This window comes from Sipha flava, unplaced genomic scaffold, assembly GCF_003268045.1.
Source record: "Sipha flava isolate LNK unplaced genomic scaffold, YSA_version1 49946_pilon_pilon, whole genome shotgun sequence".
Classification (NCBI taxonomy): Eukaryota; Metazoa; Arthropoda; class Insecta; order Hemiptera; family Aphididae; genus Sipha; species Sipha flava.
Window position 1 is genome coordinate 9,925 of NW_020273353.1, and position 22,652 is coordinate 32,576.

The 22,652-nt window shown below is 28.4% G+C and overlaps 1 protein-coding gene across 1 annotated transcript; it reads right to left on the reverse strand.

Moving 5' to 3' along the window:
• Positions 1–13,312: 13,312 nt before the first annotated feature.
• On the reverse strand, positions 13,313–18,894 carry LOC112690255 (septin-2). The gene is made up of 9 exons (XM_025564227.1): positions 18,634–18,894; positions 18,381–18,513; positions 18,167–18,309; positions 17,459–17,652; positions 16,654–16,765; positions 16,390–16,582; positions 16,185–16,312; positions 15,941–16,114; positions 13,313–14,140 (listed from the first exon to the last, which is right to left on the reverse strand). Exons 1-9 carry the CDS (start codon positions 18,661–18,663, stop codon positions 13,970–13,972), a joined length of 1,278 nt encoding a protein of 425 aa, XP_025420012.1. The 5' UTR covers positions 18,664–18,894; the 3' UTR covers positions 13,313–13,969.
• Between the last annotated feature and the right edge of the window lie 3,758 nt (positions 18,895–22,652).

The window sequence follows — 22,652 nt, forward strand, 5'->3', positions numbered from 1 at the left end:
ATATAGGACGGTACAAGATTAAGAAAAAATAAAATAAAATTAAGAATGCAGAATTTAATTGTTTAAATTTTAAAATACATAAATCTAACTACTGTAGTTGTATAAGTTCCCATGTGGAAAAAACAATAGATATGAAATAGGTTTAAATTATATTATATACGTATCAGTCTTTACAAATATACGTAATATAAGTACCTATAACTTATGTTCGTCTGCTATTCTAATTTTAGGTTTTTCAAAACACGTGTGAGAAAATTTTCGATTAACTAAGTAAAAAGTGAGTGTCAATAAGTTATATTGGTAATAATTTTCATTGTGAATTAAAAATAGTAATTTTGATCAGTTTTAAAAGTATTTCCTCTAGCAATTTTGTATTTTTATTCGAACATAGTAACCGAAAACAGTTGAAACTTATAGCTTATAACTTTTAAAATGCTTTATTAAGTTACACAATCACATAATAGTATTACTATGGGTTTATTTACTTAAAAAAATTAAGATTTTAATATTCTTCGTTCTTCATATGAAAAAAAATCTACTTATTTATTTAATTTTATAACATAGGATAATAATATTTTATTACTTATAATATCTTTTGCAGAATCTCTAATGATATTCTATGGTTAGGTTAGGAATATAAAAATAAATAAAGACAAAACGCCAATTTTGTTAATCGAAATTATGTAGAAGATACTAATGCGACGTAATCGGTTCTCTTCTTGAAATAATTATTTTGTTTTAACGTAAATCCGTAGAGAAATTGTGAATTTTTTATGAACAATAGCAAAATATGTTATTAATATATTATGGTCAATACGATGCGAATTCAGCACGGCTTTCCGGTATAGTGAAAGATAAGCGAAATTCGGGAAGTATTGTCATGGCATTATATTAGTAGCAATTAAATGTTTCTGTTTTTTTCTCGTTATTAAAAAAAATAAAAATTTTCTTAAAAAAAGTGTAGGGGGTAATTTTTGGATGCCATTTAGCGAATAGCTCTTTCGAGATTAGAAGGAAACAGAATAGTTCAATCCATCATTGTAGTACTCTAGTAACAGGGTTATAATTGGACAAACAGATTTATTTGAATCAAATAATAATTATAATAATAGCATTCATGCTAAGTGCAGATGATTCAACAGAAATAAGACAGAAAACCGAACAGTAAGATAAAAATGGGTTGAGCAAACAAGCGCTGGACATTGGCGTCAATCCATATGATACACACATGACGCCGACCTAACCTAGAATGTTCCCCTCTTGTCATCCATTGAAGATACAGAGTGTGGTCAGGGTGTGAATGTCAAAGTATAGAAGTAATTTGTCTCGTGACGTGTACCGAGTATCAACCGGAGACGTCTGCGGACAACAGCCAGAAATTGCTCTGCCAAAAGAAAGGCCAGAAAGAGTAGTCAAATAAAGATTTATATACGATAAAATAAATGTGGCTCTTTGAACTACATACAGGTATGAAATAACATGTTGCATAATATTCACAATGTATGTACATTTATCGCAGTTAAAACAAAAACAAGGTAGAACCGCCCTATACTGTATTCAAAGTATTACAAAAAGGTTGTCAAGCTTTACAAGTCATAACTGTAATAATATATGTAAATATATAAAAATTTCAAAACTTCTTGTTACATCCTATATACGGTCATATGTACGTATTAAAATAAACCTGTATGTATATACATAACATGTCTCATAATGTCTACGTAATATCTAATAAATAATATAAAAATATATTATTATATTATTGATTGGAGATGGTGAGACTGACGGTTGATAGTAGTTACACATGGGCTTTGACAGAAGTTATAAGTTACATAACCTTTAGTTTGGTAACATAACTTTTAATCCAATATCGTAAATGGACACCGCAGACTGATATAATACTGTGTGTACGAACACCAGTAACCGAGTCTACCATACTCCGGTGAATTTTATTCAAGAGCTGCACCGTACGCGATACTGTGCAGATTATGTAGAAACCGACCACAATTATTGTATTAACTATAATTAAAACTATATTTTCAGCGTTTAAATAATACAGTTCACAGCACGTGAGTATGCTGCCCATATTACCACGACAAATAGTTATATCGAGTACGTTGTTCGGCTTGATAAATTTAAAATGCTGCGTTAGTTCTTATTTATATAGTAATTAACTCCCGGAACAGGCAACTATAGTATAATTGCACAATGTCTTTGGAATAATTTCAGTGAGTCTGGATATGTATACACAGAATTTACATTTATATAAGATAATATACGAGTAGACTATATAAATATTAAATATACTGCAGTATATCTATATACATATATTTATAAATTTAAAGTAGAACCGATTGAAGACGTTCTCCAAGGACGAGATATAAATAGCGTCTTAAGTGGGAAATCTTATTACACGGGAATAAAAAAATTTTTATATCATATTTTATAATACATCTATGTTATATTTTTAACTTTTCAGTGTGAATTATTACATTTATATTACATACTGTTTTGTATTACCTATTTCAAAAAAAAATCATCGATTTTTGTTTGTATCGATTTTAGAATAGGGCAAGTTCTCAATTTTATTAAGATAATGTAACGTTTCGTCACCATTGTCAAAAGATATAATTAATATTCTTAGCTCATTAACATGATCAAGTGCATTAGTTACTGGAAAAATCGGTGTTGTATCAACTTCTTCATCGTCCTCGCTTTCTTCTTCTATAGCAGCTGGTGCAACTTTATCACTAATTATCTGGTCAATGCTTCTAGTATTACTTGTGGCGCTGTCTTCGTCAATTTCTATATATCCTGGAAACTCCTCCGATTATTAAAAATCTTCGCTGCTTTTCTCCTTTGCATTGTAATCACCCTCAAGAAAATTAGCCACAATTTCATTTTATGCTGCAGATACATCGAGTATGTCAAGTTTTTTCGCGTGATTTTTACTTTCCGTTTTTTTCAAGCTTCATAAAACCAACTTTTTTTTCGTTATTTTTGTTTTTAAAACCTTGATAATTACTTGATCCAAAAGTTATAATTTACTTGTTGCATTTGGGGATAAAAAACAAATTTTATGTATTTAAGTGGAATTAGTAGCAAGACACTTATCTACAAACAGTAAAATGTTCCTACTGTTGTGTTTCTTAAAAGAGGTGTAAATGTTTTATCCAATCCATAAAAATATCACCTGTCTTCAAAGCCCGACTTATATTTTTATATTAACATAATTTATAAGGAAAACGTTATAGAGCGTATTATATAAAGTTAATTACATGTAAATCAGTGTCAAAATCAAGGGACTAGTCAAAATTAGCGTATTAAGAGGGAAATCGTCTTAAGCAAGAGCGTCTTAAACGAATTCTACTATATATATATATATATATATATATATATTCGGGAGATTTGACTTTATAATATTCTTAACTACAGGGATATAATTAAAATATGATAATAATACATAAATAAAAATTTATTTTTATAAAATTTTTAGTTTCAGTCTAGATTAAAAATTTTCTTTGGTTACAGGAACATTTCTGAAAATATTAAAAAGTTTTCTTACGAACACTTTTTGTACTTTTTTTCTATTTATAAAGGTATACAGTGTAGATATTAAAATCTTAATTTTATCACCATATATTATATTTAATGTATGTGGTTTGACGTAGATAAATATTTTTACGGAAAAAAACTTTATACAAACTCAAAATAATCTTCGATTAGAATTTAAGAAAAAAAAATAAAAATAATTTCACATGATGTAAGGTTCGAATTTAAAAAAATACATATATGTATAAATCAAATAATACGATTTATTACATGTAGGAGTATCGTGTATACATCGTGTATGCGTCTGTCCAACTTACAGAATCTGACAACCTGCCCAGATCCCATTAATATAAGGTTCTACCCCGCAGAGTTTCTGTTCGTTATCGTCGTAATTTTACTGACACAATACGGATATTCCTGTACAAATTACAAGAAAGCAGAAACAACGCATGGTTGCCACTGTCTAGGGCAAATCTTTTCAAATTTAGGCTGACGAGTCGTTCTGATAGAATTTAAAAGCCGATAAAATGCATATTTAATCGTAGATATTTTTAAATAATTATACTTCTATCCTCGTGGCCTACTTGATTTTTGAGCGTAACCGTATTCAGTCATGAAAAATCGTCGGAATTGTACCTTTTCTAATTCGTTAGATAATTAAAAGAGTAAATGCGGGATAGAACCAAAAGAAACGTCACTCGATGTCTTCGAACAGAAGATCTACAATCACGTATTTAAATATATTTTACTCACTAAGCCAGTAGGTTTAAATAAATACATTAGTAGACATATCTGCTAACCATGTACCTTACCAAGCACGACCGGTCAATCTCCGATGGTAACCCATGCATTAAGTACCTATAAACCAGAAATGGGCAATTGGCTGCCCGCGTACTTTTTTACCTGGTCAGTGCCACATTTTTAAATCACTTCATAACATTTTAGCGTTTATCGGTATTTAATTTTATCACGTTGATCGTAAAATGTAGGTATAATATTCTTAACTAGTATTGAACTGAAATTAAATTATTAAATATCTAAATATCATATACATATATCCATATCGGCATAGCATAACATAGCTATAGGTATTAGGTATTTATTTTATTGTATTGGTTCAATCGTAAATTTATATAAAATAAATGTTAACTAACAATTTTATTTACTTTTTTTATTTTTTTGGTATTTCTGGCTGGCCAGATTTAATAGAAGTTCTAAAGTTGACCCTCGAGCTCCTTGGAGTTGCCAATTTTTGTATTGAATCGCAGACCAACCGTAGACTGCTATAAACTGTAAACATTAAATAACATTTAAAATGTACCTACATAAACTAAATAAGCTCACGTAACATCGCGAAAATTACAAAGACTTTGAAATATTTGTGATTTTGAAATATATTGCCTTTATTACAAAGGCACATAAATGTGTTACATATACCTAATTAAATGGATATAAAATCGTAATTAATAATTATGTGATGTACATTACGTGTTTGATATTACTCGTATCAAAATGAATACGGCTTCGTTGTGAATGGGGATGAAAAGTGTATACGAGAATAAAAAAAAAAACAATTTTACCACACAATGCGATATGTTATGATCGGATGTGATTATGCCGACCATATTGAATACATAAATATGTGTCTTTGCATGAAATATCTTTTAATGCGTTTTCTTCATTGTTTATATATACAGCGAGAGCCAATTGTTCCGAGGATAACATACTGCTCAGTTTCCGGTGTGTCTACGGTACATTATTATACACATCGTAGTGGCTTTGATTCTGTTACTCAGTGCTTTGTTTCGAATAAATACAATATTTCATAACACGCATATTTACACATGTGTATATAGGTATATTTCATATTATCACATTAGTGAGTGGTAAATTATACTGTTGTTGCAAGGGCCAGAAAACAAGTGGAATAAAATGTCATCATACTACGAGGCGGACGAAGGATATCGGTTGGAAAAAGGGAAGAAAAATATGTGTTTCGGTGTGCTAAAGTAGTTTTTGGAATTCACCATGTGAACGTAACAGCAACTAACAGCTACTGCTATGCTCGGGGGAGTAAAAGAAAAAGAATAAAAAGAGTCGCTGGACAGGTGCAACTGTTGCAGGTAAATGTAACCAACTTACTGTACGCGGGGGTACATTGTGCAACAAATTTATGCGATTAAACACAATGAATGTTATGTACTATACGCCATCGTACATCCCCCACAGGAATTTCATCAAACCGGACGGTGCTTGTTCGATTTGGTAAACGGTACAACGATCTATATATACATATATATATTTATATATACGTCATGCCATTGCAGGTTAATAATATACCGATCCCATACCCGCGTCGGATTCGAGAAGATGTAAGAAACGTGTACAACGACGACGACAACGACAACACCAAAAGACGATCAAGGTCAAATTCTCTCTGGGTGTGTTTGTTCAGTTTTCTCTCTTTTTTTTTCTTAATACAATTCATCAGTCATCCCAGTTCTTTGTGACGATTGTGCTCCACGGACCCTTCACAACTCTCTCACCGGGTACGATATATAGTTTATACTCATATCATGTATGTGGACACACACACACACACACACACACACACACACATGCAGAACATTATACTTAGTGATGGTGTGTACAAAATATATTCTCATGACCGCACATGACAGTTCATACTTTATAGGACATACCGGCATACCATATACATATTGTACACCTGTAGGCCATTCGTAGATATTAGTATGGGGTTATTAAGGAGTAAGGTGGCTGTATTATTAAACCGATCGGTAATGTGCGCATATGTAAACAATTATTATACTACATAAACTTTATTTTACACTCGCGCCAGGAGCTGACTGTGAAAACACTGCAACATGATATCACAAAATGAAAACTGAATCAGAGATGATGATATACAAGTAGGTAACCGACATGTATTAAGGTGCATCAAATACGCCTATACACGAATCGTGGGAGAACACACAATAAGTCACTTCGAAGTCTCTTTATGATGGGTAACAAATATTATGTATCTGAACATACCCGCCGAATGTATGTATATAGTATACAAACTTTGTAATAATACGAGTATTAACATTACAGAGCGATCGACTCGAGTACAATAGTAAGTGTCTTATTCGTTAGATAAATTATAGGCTTTAGAGGATGTAGGTTTTTTCTTGAGAGAAATCTGTAAAACTATCGTAATTTTCCTAGTTTTTCTGGTTTTTAGCTTTAAATTCCTATTGCATAAAATGTTATGCATCTTTATTGAAAAACATTATAAAAACGTAAGAACCAATAATTGGCTAAAAATATAAAACATTATAAGCCCACATAGAATGTTATAAACACATACCTATTTTTTATATCAATGATTTGATAAATAAATAACTGATCCTCAATTTTATTTGTTTGCGTATTTTATATTTACTAGTATTTATATTTGTGTGTAGCCTGGAAACTAAGAAATTAATGAGTTAAAAGTAAAGTTCATTAAACTTATTAACATACTTTTTTCTAATAAATGACTAAAATGATTATTTTAAGTAATTTACTTCTAAGTTTACTTAAAATAAACGTACTATATTATTAAATTTTCCCAGTAAAGTTAAGAAATGTTTGAATTTTCAAAACTAAAAAAATATTATCTAAATATAAGAAAAAAATATTCCGAAGAATTTCATATTTTTATATTAAGATATAAAATATTGATTGACAATGATAATAATTATTGATAGGAGTCCCGGTAAACAATAGTCGTTTGTCAAAATATTATTGAGTATTAATAATCATGAAGCCCATGAATATTAAATATTTCAAATCTTGCAGCAATTGTTGAATTTGCATTTTGTTTTCCGAATTTAAACGCAAAAATAGAAAGAGTGTTTTTATTAATGAAATCCACTTGAACCGACGTCCTTAATCAAATGGATATAGCAACTGTATAAAGTTATTTAATAACCAATAAATATAGTTAAAATTGCATTTAATGACGAAATTATAAAAAAAAATCACATGTTTTTGAAGAATGTCCACTTCATGCAAAATTATACGACGACGGCAGAAGAAAAAGTTTAAAAATTGTAACCTTTATATCACTATGAAATACAACAATTTAAAAACTGTATTCAAACATTTTAAAATTAGTTTTTGTTGAAAATAAAAGTATATTTTTCATTTTAGTTCAAATTAAAATATTAAATAAGCATAGGTATAATAAGACGAGTAACATAAGACATATATTACTTAGAACACTGGAATCGAAACGTTGACCAAATTATGGTACCTTTAAAGAATCTTTTATTTAAATTTTAAAGAACTTAAACCGGAATAGTAACCTCGACCAAAAATGTTTTTTGACTTGTAAAAGTTTTTTCAGTTCTTATGATATATCATGTGTGTATTATGCATTGCATATTTAAAGGAAATTATATTAGTTGAATATATTAATCTGATGTAGTAATTTAAAGTAAATAGAAATCTATAAGATAAATTATTAGTGTGCACCAACAGATTATTAGAGAAAATTGATTTTAAATATACTACAGAAAATTAATGGCTATAAAAACTAAATATATCTGTTTTAGTTCAAACAAAGATCAAATATCACAGTTCACAGCTTCATATAAAAAAGTATAATGTCAAAAAGATTTCTCACCAAAACTAAATGTACAAATTATTCGTTTCTCTTATACAAATATTACCTATGCTTAATATAATACATTTTATTTTTCTATTATTATTTTAACATACAGCAACATTTTCTTTAAAATTATGTTATAACTAATATAATACTAAAACAATTGTAAGTATTCGTAATACATATGATTATCAAGATAATTTTTTATTAATATATGAACAGTGGTAATATTTTTGGAATTTTTCTTAAAAGATAATACCAAAAGTGAAGTATATTATAATAACTTTAAGGGTTTGTGGTGGAAAACAAAATAAAATAATTTAAGTATTTACATCGATTCAACTTGATAACGAAATCCTTATAGGTACTTACAATTTAATTTCACAACAATAATAATTATAGGCTATTAGTGTATGCGTAGGGGATGTAGAAAATCGAGATGAATGGAGGTTTAGGATGAAGGTGGTCGACCTCAAATAGTTGGGAGGAAGGCGAGGTAGACAGAGAATAAAAATTACTATAATTATGTACTATTTTGATAAAATTAATATTTTTTTTTTTTTTTAATAGAAAAGTGTTTTATTTCACCTCAAAATTCATTTTATAATTTTATCTGTGTTAATAAAAATATTTGAAACCGGTTAAAACCTTTTTTAACCGGAACCGGAATCGAAATTTTAATTTTGTATTTTAAAATACCGAAACCCAAACAGGAACCTAAATTTTATATTTTAAAAACCGAAAGCGAAATCAAAACCTTTAAAATCGTTAATGTTCCAGGCCCTGACTTAGAGTAAAATTTAAAAGTAAATGTTATTTATTTGCAACAATTAACGTTAATAATTTTTAATAACAAATTATGAGTTTTAAAATAAAACGTGAACGGTGTAGGTATAACATATTATATTAAAGTTCGGTTTAAAAAATCGACTTTGTTTTTAAGTACCAATCAACGTAATTGAAACGAACCAGGTCTTAAAAGTGCACTTGAAATTAAACGTAAAAAAATATTACTGTACGTCTCGTTTTTTTGTTACCTACTTTACGGTTTCAAAATCTGCGATGTAAAATGTTTATGAACTTTTGACACTTAATCAAATATACGATTATTAAACATACCCACTAACTATACCCGTCATATGTGTTAAGGCCTTATCGAAAATAAAATTAAAATAAATCGATTAATCTAAATCGCGTGTACCCATCGGACACCTCATCACCGCCACAGATCGCAAGAACGCCGACGGAACATTTTCCACGGCAGCGATGCGTCTCAGTCGCGACAATCGAAAAACAGCTGATCGCATACGGAAAAATCGAATATCATCGGTCTTGTGAACTGCAACGGTTAATGTTGGTTTCAGTTGGGCCTATCATTTTTGTTACCATCGGATTACATGAATTATTTAAAATACATACAAGTGTCAAAGTGTCCGTCATTCGGCAGTACTCTCATTTATCCAAACCAGCAGTCAATAATATCTTATACAAATATTCCTCGTACTTCAACAACCCAACATAAATAGCGATGCGCTCACACTCTTGTAGTGACAATCATTATTTTTTTGTTTTTTTTTTTTTGTTAGTTTTGATATATTAATGAAAAATCAATTTCCACGACAAAAACATGTACCAAGGCCGAACACAAAATGTTGGTATTTGTATACGCACGAATTTTCTTTAAATATTAGATTAATGAGTTGAGAATCCTTGACCGATTTATTAACATCATGTAATAATATATAATAATATAAAAAAAAAAAATATAAAATAATATACATATATATACCTACGTGTGTACCTATTAAAAATATCAATTAGATATTTTAATATAGGTAAACGTTATTATGTACGACGAACGATCACATTTTGTCGTCAAATTTGATAATGTAATAGAAATACATTACTATGTTGTCGATTAAAAAATACAACTTTAATGTTAAGAGAAATTATTAAATTTAGTGTTGTCGAAGATTATTTAGATATTACGTTCGCTCACACGCAGGGCCGCAGCCACACATTATTCTAGGAAGGGCAAGCTCTAATTTTGCCGCCCCTCTTTCCATCACTCAGCCCCAATAATTAACAAATAAATTTCAGTGTTGTTATTACAATATAAGTTTGAGAAAATTCTAAAATATTTAATATTTATTTGGATGTTAAGTGACAAATATGCTATTATACTGTTGTTGAATGATAAGTTAGGTTTTCTGAAAAATTAAGACATAAAAATGCATGCTAAAACTTTTATTTGTATTTCAGGCAAAATATACATAACAAAGCTATTCTTAAAAACTAAAAGTGTATATTAAATATTTATAAAAATTTGATTTTTCTTGATTTTTTTGGCTGCAAATGTTTTAATTATTTCTTCAAATGAGATTGATGATGCTCTTTGATGTTCAATTGATATTATACTTAAATTGTTTAATCTTTGTTGTTTCATAGTGTTCCTTAAATAATTTTTTATAAGTTTCAGTTTACTGAAGCTTCTTTCCGCCGAAGCAACAGAGACTGAAATTGTTAGAAATATTTGTAGGGCTATCGTAATATTTGGGTAGATCTCTTCTAGATGTTGCTCATAAATAACTTTAAAAGTAGACTGCGCTGTCGCATTTCTCAGACTTTTGTCAATTTCAAAGGCATGGAATTTAAAACTTTCTATTTCACTAACAAGCTCTTCTTTATTTAGATCATCCGGGTAACTGTCAGCTAATGTTTTAGCTCTAACTTGTAAAGTTGTAGAATCTATTTCGTTTATTTGAGAACCACTCAAAAAACCAAATTTACTATTAACATCTTTCAATGCATCAAATCTGCATTTTTTGATTCCAAATATTTCAAAATCGAAAATACGATATTTCAATTATTGAACCTTAAAAACGCTCTACTGAACAATTTAGATATTGTCACATAGAACTCTTTGATTCCAAGCCCACGATATGTAACTATATAAACGGTTGGTTTAACGCATGGCTCAAGCCACGTTTTACAACACACTTACGAATTTTTTTACCGTAAATAAATTTTAATTATTAAAAATTTTCTTACCGTATTTACAACTCTAAGATGTTGAATATGTAGACACTTTGTACACTTTCACGTTACACGTCAGTCGTCGAATCACGAATCATAAAAATAAATGATTATAGTGTGATCGCGCTAGTACATTAAAAATATAAAATGATAATCAAAACTCATGAACATAGATCTATGTTCACAAACAACCGCACGATCAAAGATAACATTAATGTACTAATTTTTCCCAGAATACGACGATAGCTGCAAAACTTCCGATAACATTATATTATTACCTATACTACAGAATAAATGAATTACAGTGACACATATATTAATTGTATTGTTATTTTGCCATATCAAAAATTGCGGCTTGCGGATACCCGACGTCGACCGTCGTTATTGTGGTATAAATAAGTCGGCGGTACGCGCGTATAATTATCGTAGCATTTCAAAGTGTTAGAAAAAAAAAATGTTTTTATATTTTGCCGCCCCTAAAAATTTGCCGCCCGGGGCAAAAGACCCCCCTAGCCCCCCCTTAGCTGCGGCCCTGCTCACACGGGCCAACACTGAATCTCGACGTGTATTTTACAATAATTGTTCTGTTATTATATTCAATTATTTACTAGGTACCTAGGTACCTAGATAGTACCGTGGTATGTAATCATTGTTTTTGTTGAAAACCTATATACGTCGGGTCAATGATAAAGAACATAATAAACACATACGGCCTTCCGAAATTTTGAAAATAAAGGTCTTCGGCTAAATAGCTAAAAAGCTTTTTATAAATAAATATACTACCTAACAATTATTGTCATTTGTCATAGTCATAATTGTAACATATCTTTTGAATTTCACATTGAAATTATGTGTTTAGAAAAAACTTGGACCTCTCTCACACATATAGTACTTACACCTGTACAGCTATGGCCTATATATACTATATATAAGGCAAAAATAAACGAAAACATAACACATAGTAATAAAAAATAACTTTTATACACAAATTTATATTCACCTGTAAGATCATAAATGAGCAACGAACAATGAGAGGTCTAAAATGAAAATTGAAAATGAATTAAAAAAAATTGAAAATGAAAGAACGTAAAAGTGGGAAAGGTAGAGCAAGGATGGTCAAATGGAACTGAGAACGACATGTAGCTAGTTGGTATGTGATTGAGAGGGTGACTCATTCTATACTAAATTGGGAAAAAAAGGCAAAGACTATAAAATGTATTTTTATAATTTATTTATTTATTTCTTAAATACAATTATTTTTGGTTCATATGAAATATTTATAAAATCAATAATAGCCATGAATTAGTACCTAAAGTGGTTACACCTAATTTGACATCACTAAAATGTCAGATTAAATCTAAAATGTTGAATATCAATATTATGAGCTGGATTTCAACATTTATTCAGTGCAATGTAAAAAAAAAATAATAATTTACTGAAATCGGTATAGAACATATTAGTTATCATGTTGGTTTACAAATTAAATGAATTATAAAAAAAATTGGTCACTAAATTTTTTAAATATTGTTAAGGTATAATTTTTTTCAAAGAAGACTGATTAAAATTATATGATGTAGTAAAATTTCTATATTAATGAAATAGGAAAAATATACGTTACTAATGTATAATAAAATAGTTTACTTAGAAAACACAAACTATTTTTTCTCTAAATTTATGTCAATGGATAAGAAATGTTTACCATCTAGTGAATAAATACAAAATTTAGAATAATATACAATATCAAAGCATATTTATTGATAATAAACTTAAAGTTTATTTAATTAATATGAATAATATAAAGTAAAATAGTAAAGTGAAATTGATCAACACACAATAATTATTCATTAATACATTTTTACAATCCAATGAGGATTGTTCTGGAATTATCTTATAATTATATTTAATTTACTGTTAAATTCTCACAAAGTGATTAGACACAACCTTGAAAAAAAAAAAAAAGACAGTTAAGGTAATAATTAATACATCGAAAAATTTGACAAACCTTATTGTATATAAAACAACTAGTTTATAAAATTGTGAAGTAAAAATATCTTTTTAGGAAGACAAAAATTTACATATCCTATTTATTATTATATTTAAAATTTGGCACATACAAATACAAATTTTGCACATACATGGCCAACATTAATGTTGGTAGTTTCCAATATATTTAGTCAGTATATACTTTGATTTGATCGTTTACTTTTAAAATAAAATATTTTGAAGAAAAAAAAGTTATATTGCAAGGCTAATTATATTCTCAACAAACACCAGATGTTCTTTTTTTTTTCCTAAAAGATTATTACTTAAGACTTGTTTGTTGAATTTTTTAATTTTATTATATGGCGATTTAAGTTCTATTACAGTGTGGTAAATATTCAATATGTAAAACAATACTATATATACAATGCAAAAAATATTACTTATAAATTACCTAACTTTAACAACTTTTATGTGACTAAATTTTGAATCATCAGAATACGAGATAGTTTAATTGTACTTCTTATTTTGGTTTATTAATAATAATTATTTTTCATACATAATAATAGTTACAAACTGTTTAATTTATATTAAACTATTAATAAGTCATTAATCCATTAATATTAACGGAATGGATATTAAATAATTTTATTAGTTATGTAAATTAAATTATAATATTTATGATAGTAAAAGATCACTTCTTAATGTATAAAAACATTGGTTTATCAAATTGATAATTGGAAAAATTTATTTTTTTTTGTTTTTGCCTAAAGTGAGCGTATGATGTCCCATGTTTGAGTACTGTGTCTTTCTTTTGCTGAATTCCATAAGATCTTCTTCATATTTTCTTCTTTGCTCTTCCAATCTCTTTTTTTGATCATCTTGGTCTCGTTTTAATTTATCAAATTTGGCATGTAACTAGAACGTAAACAATTAAATTATTAATTTAATTTATAAAATGTTTGAAATGCAAATGTATACAATTTAATGTATTAGTTTTTGCAAAATTAAAATCCGACATGAACCTTATTATCAATTTTAATTTATAACATGTAGTAAAAAATCTAGTAAAAGTAGTTATAAATAAAAGTAAATATATTTATTATATTTGTATTATTTATACATCATATTATCTTTAATTATTTTTATACTTTTATTTTTGTAAATAAATTATATAATCTCATAAACAATACTTTTTACACATGTGTTATTATATCAAAAAATCTAATAGTATAATGCCAAAACAAAAAAAAAACAATAACATAGTAACATTTCTTTTAGTAAAACAATACATAAAATGATAATAGTAATATCATATACACAAATATTTTATAATTCAAATGGGATGTTTTCTATAAACTATAATTAGGAGAATAATTAAGAACTTATATAAATCTTATAGATATTTGATTTTAAAACAAAGAAACAATTTTATTGATTAAAGATAAATAATATATACAATAGACGTACATATTTAATAAAAATGTTATATGCAAACAGAAAAGGTTTTTTAAAATTAAATAATTAGAACTATTTAGAGCATGAAATCAGAACAATTATGTTATTTTCTATTAAACACATATCCTTCTGTAATACAAAGTTGATAGATGTAGTGGAGTTGTATGATAAAATTATTTTAATAAATTTCATAATGTAATATTAAAAAAATGATTTGACATTTTTTTTGTCATTTTTTGGAATATCAGACATCTCGAATATTATAAGATTAGATTGCAAAAGAGGTGTAGAGGTACACCGTGCCTGAAAGTAATCTTATAAAATATAATTTTCCAAACAAATATACTATAAATATATTTATAACCTTATATATTATGTTACCTAGAAATGAGGTAGAGCGTTGAAAATAATCCTACACATTTTTATAATACAGAATTAAAACAAATATTAACTTTACCAATTATTAATTTAGCACTGGAAGAAACTATACAATTTCTCTACATTGATATTTTACTGTTTTTAATAGAAAACAACACAGTATTTTGTATTTATCATAGCTATAAAACGAATTAATTCATAAAAACTAGAAATAATATTTTACAGAATTCATATATCAAATTTTGAACTGTGTACTAAACTTTTGAAGTATATATATATTTTTTTATTAATCTACATAAAAAATTAAACTAATTTACATTTATTATTATATATTTAAGTATAAATAAAATAAATAATTAAGTTCGATGACATATTATAGAACTACACAGAGGGATTTTATACATTACATTTTAAGAAGTAGTCTAAAACAACACTTCATATTGTTATTGATTATGTTTATTATTCTGTAATAATTCATTAATAGTGAATAATAATTAATAATTTATGTAGTAATAATAGGACAGATTAAATAATTTTAAAACAAAACAAATATAATTATACTTAATAAGTTTTTTTTAAATAGTTATCAATGCTGTTAATTCAATGCATAGCATTGTAAATAAAATGCATAGCATTCATTATCAGGAATATGTAAAAATTACAAGTACTAAAAAAATTAACATTTTTAAACATAGATATCAATTGACTAACAATTTATATATTTCAACAATTCAAGATACATTATGTTTTTGAACATAAACATAATTAACTTTTAACACTTATAATTCATGTAAGGAAATATTTTTGAATATTTATTAATATTAACATAAACATTTAATAAGCATTCCATTAGATATAAAAAATATAAGATGTAAAAACTACCTCTTTTTCAGCTTCTTTTAGTTCTGCTTCTTTTTCTTTTACCCTGACAACAAACATTTGTCTCATTTCATCTTCACGGTTCTGAAGTTCTTGCAAATGATGACTACGCTTTGCTTCAAAAGATTCCTGGAAGCTTAATGGTTTATTTTCATTATCCACATCACTAAAGCCCATCTATAAAATAAATCATGTTATTACTCTTAAAGCTAGAGCATTGAATAATTAGATAAGATTCAATTTTTACTTGTTCTAAGCGCATTTTTCGATATAACTCATAATGTTTTTCATGAGTTTTTTCTCTCAAATCTTCCATATTTGTTCTAATCAGCATTTCTCTCAGTTTAACAAAATCACAGTGCGATTCGTTTTCAACTAACAACCATTATATTTTCAAATTAATTTATTTTATAAATCAAAAGTATATATTATAATTAAACTATAGGACGAACCTTGAACTGTTCCCCATGGATATTGACGAGCACGTACCATTTTGTTTGCAACTTTAGCAAAATCTGTACTACCAACTACAGCAAATGGTATATGAGAATTCATGGTAGAATTGACGTCAGCTACTGTTTCGTCATCAGTAGGAAACTGATAGATTTCAACACCATTTGATCGCAACTCGGTTATTATTTTGGTCTAAAAATATTAAAAGAAATAATTAAATTTTTCAAAATATTCTTATAATATAATTACAATGAATCATTTACTTTAAACTTTTGTAATTCAGACTTGGATATAGTATCAGCTTTAGCAATAATTGGAATAACATTTACTTTAGTATCAAGTTTTTTCATACAGACTAAGTCAATAGATTTTAATCTAAAAATTATAAGAATACAATTAAAATCAATTATAGCACAGATTAAATTAAATGTAATGATTAATGTAATTACATATGACATAATTACATATGACTATACTAAACAGACATTTACGGTTTATTAATTTACCACTTATATTCATAGTAAATTTATGTTTTTTAATTCTAAAAATGTGTAATTTGATTATAACGTTTTATTCAAAAAGTTTTAATTTTTTTAATTTAGCAAACAACATTAATAGCATATAAAATACATAAGAAGCAATCTTAATATAATTACAAAAATATAAGTATGAAAATTGTAATAATTATAAGCTACATAAATTAAAAATTTAAACTAAGTATTAAATAACTAAGCTTTCATCCAGTTTTTACAATAACTTTGTAGAGCAACAACATTAAAAACTTATTAATATTTGGATATCTTTTGAAATACAAGTTATTAAATACTTATTTGATGAGTGTACACCATGCAAATCAAAAATAATTTAGACCTGAATTGCTATGAATCAGAATCACATAAATATAATAGATAAATTTTAAAATATGTACATGATACTATATTAAATGACCATTTATATTTCAGCAAAATATAAAATAAAGGCATAAGTTAATGTTTAATGTGTTTAAAGAAAAAATTTTAAAAGATCTTTCAGTAATAAGTTGGATTTCATTCAGAAAACCATATTTACCCATGACCTGTAGGACAAATGAAATATAAACAAGCATGAACTCTAGTATCATGATATGTAGACAGTAAACGTTTGACTTTCAATTCTTCTTGTAAGTAATATTCAAATTGTGTATCAATATAGTCTACAATGGATTTGAAACTATCTTCTTTGTTTATTTGATCACCATAGCCAACTGTTTCAACAAGGGTCAACTAAATAATAAAAAATATAATTTAAAAGCAATTAGTAATAGTGTTAATAGTAATAGCAATTAGTAATAATGTTAATAGTAATAGCAATTGTAACATTTCAAATTATAATTCACAATAATTGGTAGTTCTTTGACAAATTATAAAATATTCAATTATAATCTATTTCAGAATTTTAATGAATCATAGCAACTTATTAAAGAATTCGGCAAGTTGTATCAAGGAACATTGTCAGCAGGCAGTTGATGAGATAACAAGAATTTGAATAGCAAGAAGTCTAATTTCATCCAGTATCTTTTGAGCTTTTTCTATATGTAACATACTTAAAATAAAATTGTTTAATATTGGAGATTGGGAAGACTGCAGATGACAACTCATAAAAGAGAAACTATTGTAATGTGATAATGAGTTTATAATATACATCGATATTCCTTACAAGGTAAATATAAAATAACTGGTCAGTGTATGTGTATGAGTGTTTTCATTTCAATAGAAAATTTTAAATATAATTTATTACCTTGAGTTGAACATTGCTTTCTTGCAATTCATATGTATGAGCTTTGAGTTTAACGTTAGGTAAATTGTGTGTCGATGGTGTAGACTCGAAATTAGTATTGAACAGCGAGTCCATAAGAGTTGATTTGCCCAAACCAGTTTCACCTGGAACAAAAATATGATTTACATCATAGGGGTCACAGTCTGACAACAAAACAACTATCGTCTGTACTCACCAATGCAAAGTATGTTGAACACAAATCCATTTTGGGCAGATTTGTGAGTCAACTGATCAGGCATACTGTCAAAGCCGACATGTCCGTTCAAGTTCAGGGTGCGTATGGTCGGCGACTTGTTGTTGTCGTCCAACTGAAACACAAGGCATAATGTGAACGGTACTGCGTTTACCAGTAAGGGTGTGTTGCACCGTTGCACGTGCAGAAAGACGAGAAAGAAAAATCTAACATGTCAATAGGAACAACAAATTACCTTTGGAGGTCTGTTGGCCACAGCAGTCATGATGTCGTCAATGTCTGTGCGACTTTTGGAAATGGAACGCAAAAGGGAAGCGCGTAGATGTGGATTCGTCTTCTGACAACGCCGACTGGTAATCAGTGTTGGACTGTACCGCGACGAACAACCGAGCAACGTTTACTGGTATGAGATGTGTTGTTTTCTTATTTTTTATCGTTGAATTCCGTGTTGATAGCGTCCGCAGTGAGTCATTCCGTTCCATTGGATGACTAAACCGTGCCGTATTTATCACCACCACCACCACCATTATTGTTATTAAGGCGACTGCGTGCGCAAAACTCACCGACAGATGGCACGATCGTAATAGATCAACAACGATATTTTTTTTATTTTTTTTTTCCGTTTACCATTTAGCTTTTGTTGTTTTCGAATCGGTCTACACCAGTGGTTTTCAACCGGGGTGACATGGACGCAGTGTAGGGGTGACACAAAATCTCCGAGGGAAAAAGAAAAAATTAATTTTAATAAAATCATATCATTACCACGACTGTCATGTAAATAGCATACCTTTAAGTTTGTGTCGTTATATCAGCGGTTCTCAAACTTTTTTTTTCGCGTACCACTTGAGTATATTATCAATTAATCACGTACCGTTAATGATTAAAAATAGAACCATACAAACTTCACATAGTTAAATACATTTATTTTAAATAAAAAGGCAATAATATACTAAAATAAAAATTATTATTTATTTATTTATTAATACAAATTTATTAGTGTTTTTAAATTAATACATGAGTTAAATATTGAATTTTTAATTTCCGTTCTGCCACCGCCCGGCCTTTCGCATACCACCAGTACCACCACGTAGTATTTCGCGTATCATTAGTGGTACGCTTACCACAGTTCGAGAACTGCTGCTTTATATTATTTAGATCCGATAAATACGTGCAGTATTTTGATTTGCGAAATCGCTGCGTTATCGATCATCTTATTGATTTAACCAGGGTCGTTAGTCAGTTATTTTTCAGTCGTTAGAATTGTAGTGTTATAGCTCTACAACTCTAGAAGACAATATGAGACTCGGTTTTTCCACCATCAGCCCTCGACTTCCTCAAATCTGTAAAAACCACCCGGGCCTAATTTCTCATCAGTCTTCATACAAATAATTATTAATTTTTCTTTTTTTTTTTAAAAGTTTAAACTTTTAACTGTCAATGTTTATTGAACCCTGTAACTCGAATAAATTGTAGGTGTACTTATTATTTTTCTATGCACTGTATTTTTTTTTTGTTATTTCAAGAATTATTATAAAACAGACACTTAAGATTATTTATTATTTTGATATTAGGGTGACGCGGTGTTTTATTCTAGTGGCTAAAGGTGACGGGAACGAGAAAAGGACAAGAACGATTGGTCTACACGAACACCCATCGACGACTACGAATATTTTACGCACTGAATATTTTTGCACACGTTATGCACATCATGTTTTGATCGAGTCGAACAATTTCGGTCGCTCGGGACACGTCCGACGCCCTAAAAAGTTATCCAACGGCTGTACAACCGCAGTGGATTTACGTGACGATCTCCGTTGCCCGGTGTGCGCCAGCTAAATATTTGCATTGTGTCCGCGACCACAGCGAATTAATAAAACTAATTAAACATCGAATTTCATAATAATCGTTACGACGTTATTATGATGTAGTAGTTATACATTTTCTTTTAATGGTTGGTGTTGCACTCGTTTCGTGATTATTATTCGGCATTATTAAACGCGTTGCCGTACTCTTCGTAGTTTATACGATTACTAAAAATTTCATCGATCACCCGCGTAGTAGTAAAATGACCGACCGTGTTGATCATTAATCAAAGAGGTTTTCGTGGGAGGGTGGGAAGTCTTGCATTAATTGAAAAGAAAAAAAAACTTATAATAATAACATTATGTCGTAATCACGTTGATTGCGTTCGCGACGTCGTTGTAGGTATACAAACAACTATTTACATCGTTGCCGGTTGGCTAATTATGTTAAACGAGGGGGGCGGTGTGTGTATTAGCCGAAACCCAACTATAGAACGGTATTCGCAAAGAATTCGTGTTTTCTTTTCTGCGATCATTTGTTTAAAAAAGAAATTCGTATTCGATATGAGGTCGACTAGAAAGGTCTGGGCAACGATGAATTATAAAATATTAATTTTCATGTAGAACTTTCAGTGTTGAAACTTCAAACGATTTTACTTTCGTTACGATACATCCATATATAAATATGTACGGTTGTGCCACAACGCAGTTAAACCGGTCAATAACTGCAGGTCACCGAGTTACAAGATTATTAGAATGAGTTACATAGTTACGTCCAAGCTGTTCTATTTTTGTTCGTATAACTTTTTTTTTTATCAACCATAAAAAGTTGAAATTGTGCTTATACGTTTAATATAAATAAAATATTTATTAATAGTACAAGTAAAAAATATTTATCACTATTAAAATACATAAAAGGAGAATATTTTAAGTGAATATTTTTATTTTTATTTTATAAGTGCTTAATACTATAGCTTATTGCAAGATATGTACATCTTGAGTAATAATAATTTCTAATAATTTTTAAGTAATAATAATTTCCATAGTGGCATTGAAGATTATAATTAACGCACAATACGTATAATACTATATATATGTAATGATAAGATCAACAATTCAAAAAATTACTTTCAATTGAATTCCTTTTCTCTATAAGTATCTATGCACCGAATTCGTCGGTGAAAAAAAAAATGTATATACGATTAAATCTCTAACAATTGACTTGTTTTTGTTACAGTTGCACTATACTGTCTATATGATTACGTATAGATTGAAAAATCAGTAAACATACTTCGGAACGACAGCGTTCAGGTAGATAATTGTTATTAATATGATACAATTATTATGGGTAAGTGTTTCATAATGAAATACATTTATCATGTACATTATATTATTTTATTACTTTTTCTAGTAAATGGTTCGATGCAGTGAAATGCAATAAACTAATAAACTATCAATTTACACGAACTATATGTACACAGAAGCAACAATATTTTATTGTTTTCACTAAATAAAAATGACGGATGTTCGGCCATTAAATCGGGTTATGTTTCTATGAACGAATACGTCAATATAACCTAATGGTTGCTAATGTTAAAAAAAAACATATTGGCTAAATTCAAGAGCGCGTCTGAGTTTTTTTTTCCGACAAGGGATTTGTATGTATTTATTTTTAATCAGATATATAGTTATAATGCATTATTACAACTAATAATACGTTTAAAATGTATTGAAATCATTCTATTTATTGTTTAAAGAAAATAATGTTCACGTCATACATGAAATTAACTCATAAATATCATGAATTTCATTGATAACGAATATAAATTATTTTAAAACCTGATTATGCAGATGGTATTCGAGTCCTTAAACATTGGTCAGGATTTCTATGGCACTTAAGATCACCCATATAGTAATGGTCAAATTGCTTCTGGGCAATCCCTACGCACCGTTAAGTTACACATATGATGTTATGTAATGGGAATGCGGTCCAAAAAATGCGAGTAATAAAATCTACCACCAAATCAATGAGACGTATTTAGTATACACGTCAAAATCTGGTCGAGATCATAGCACAATAATTAGCCACATATAAATACCTTGATTAGCAGAGATCAAATGTTTGGACAATAATTCTAAATGTCTCTCTTATTTATTTATTTCGACAGGCAAATAAAGATGTAGCACAGCAATAGTACATTATTGCATTATTATGTAAGATTAAACACAGTTCAAACAACGGTTATACATTATTAATAAACTAAGTCATAACATAATGCATTCAAAATATTAAGTTACACATAAAAACATATCAATATTATCTTTTGAGCTTTGGCTGCGTTTTTAGTGATTTTAATCATTAGCAGTTTGCACGCGGGCATGCGTGTCAAAGATATTGTTATAAAAAAAAAAAAAAAAAAAGTTGCACGACAATACAATTAATTTGATAGAC

Coding starts and splice junctions, on each gene's coding strand:
- LOC112690255 (XM_025564227.1), bottom strand. CDS start 18,663: ATGACTGCTGTGGCCAACAGACCTCCAAAG. Junction 18,514..18,633: donor TGGCCAACAGACCTCCAAAG/GTAATTTGTTGT, acceptor CTTGTGTTTCAG/TTGGACGACAACAACAAGTC. Junction 18,310..18,380: donor GTTCAACATACTTTGCATTG/GTGAGTACAGAC, acceptor TTTTTGTTCCAG/GTGAAACTGGTTTGGGCAAA.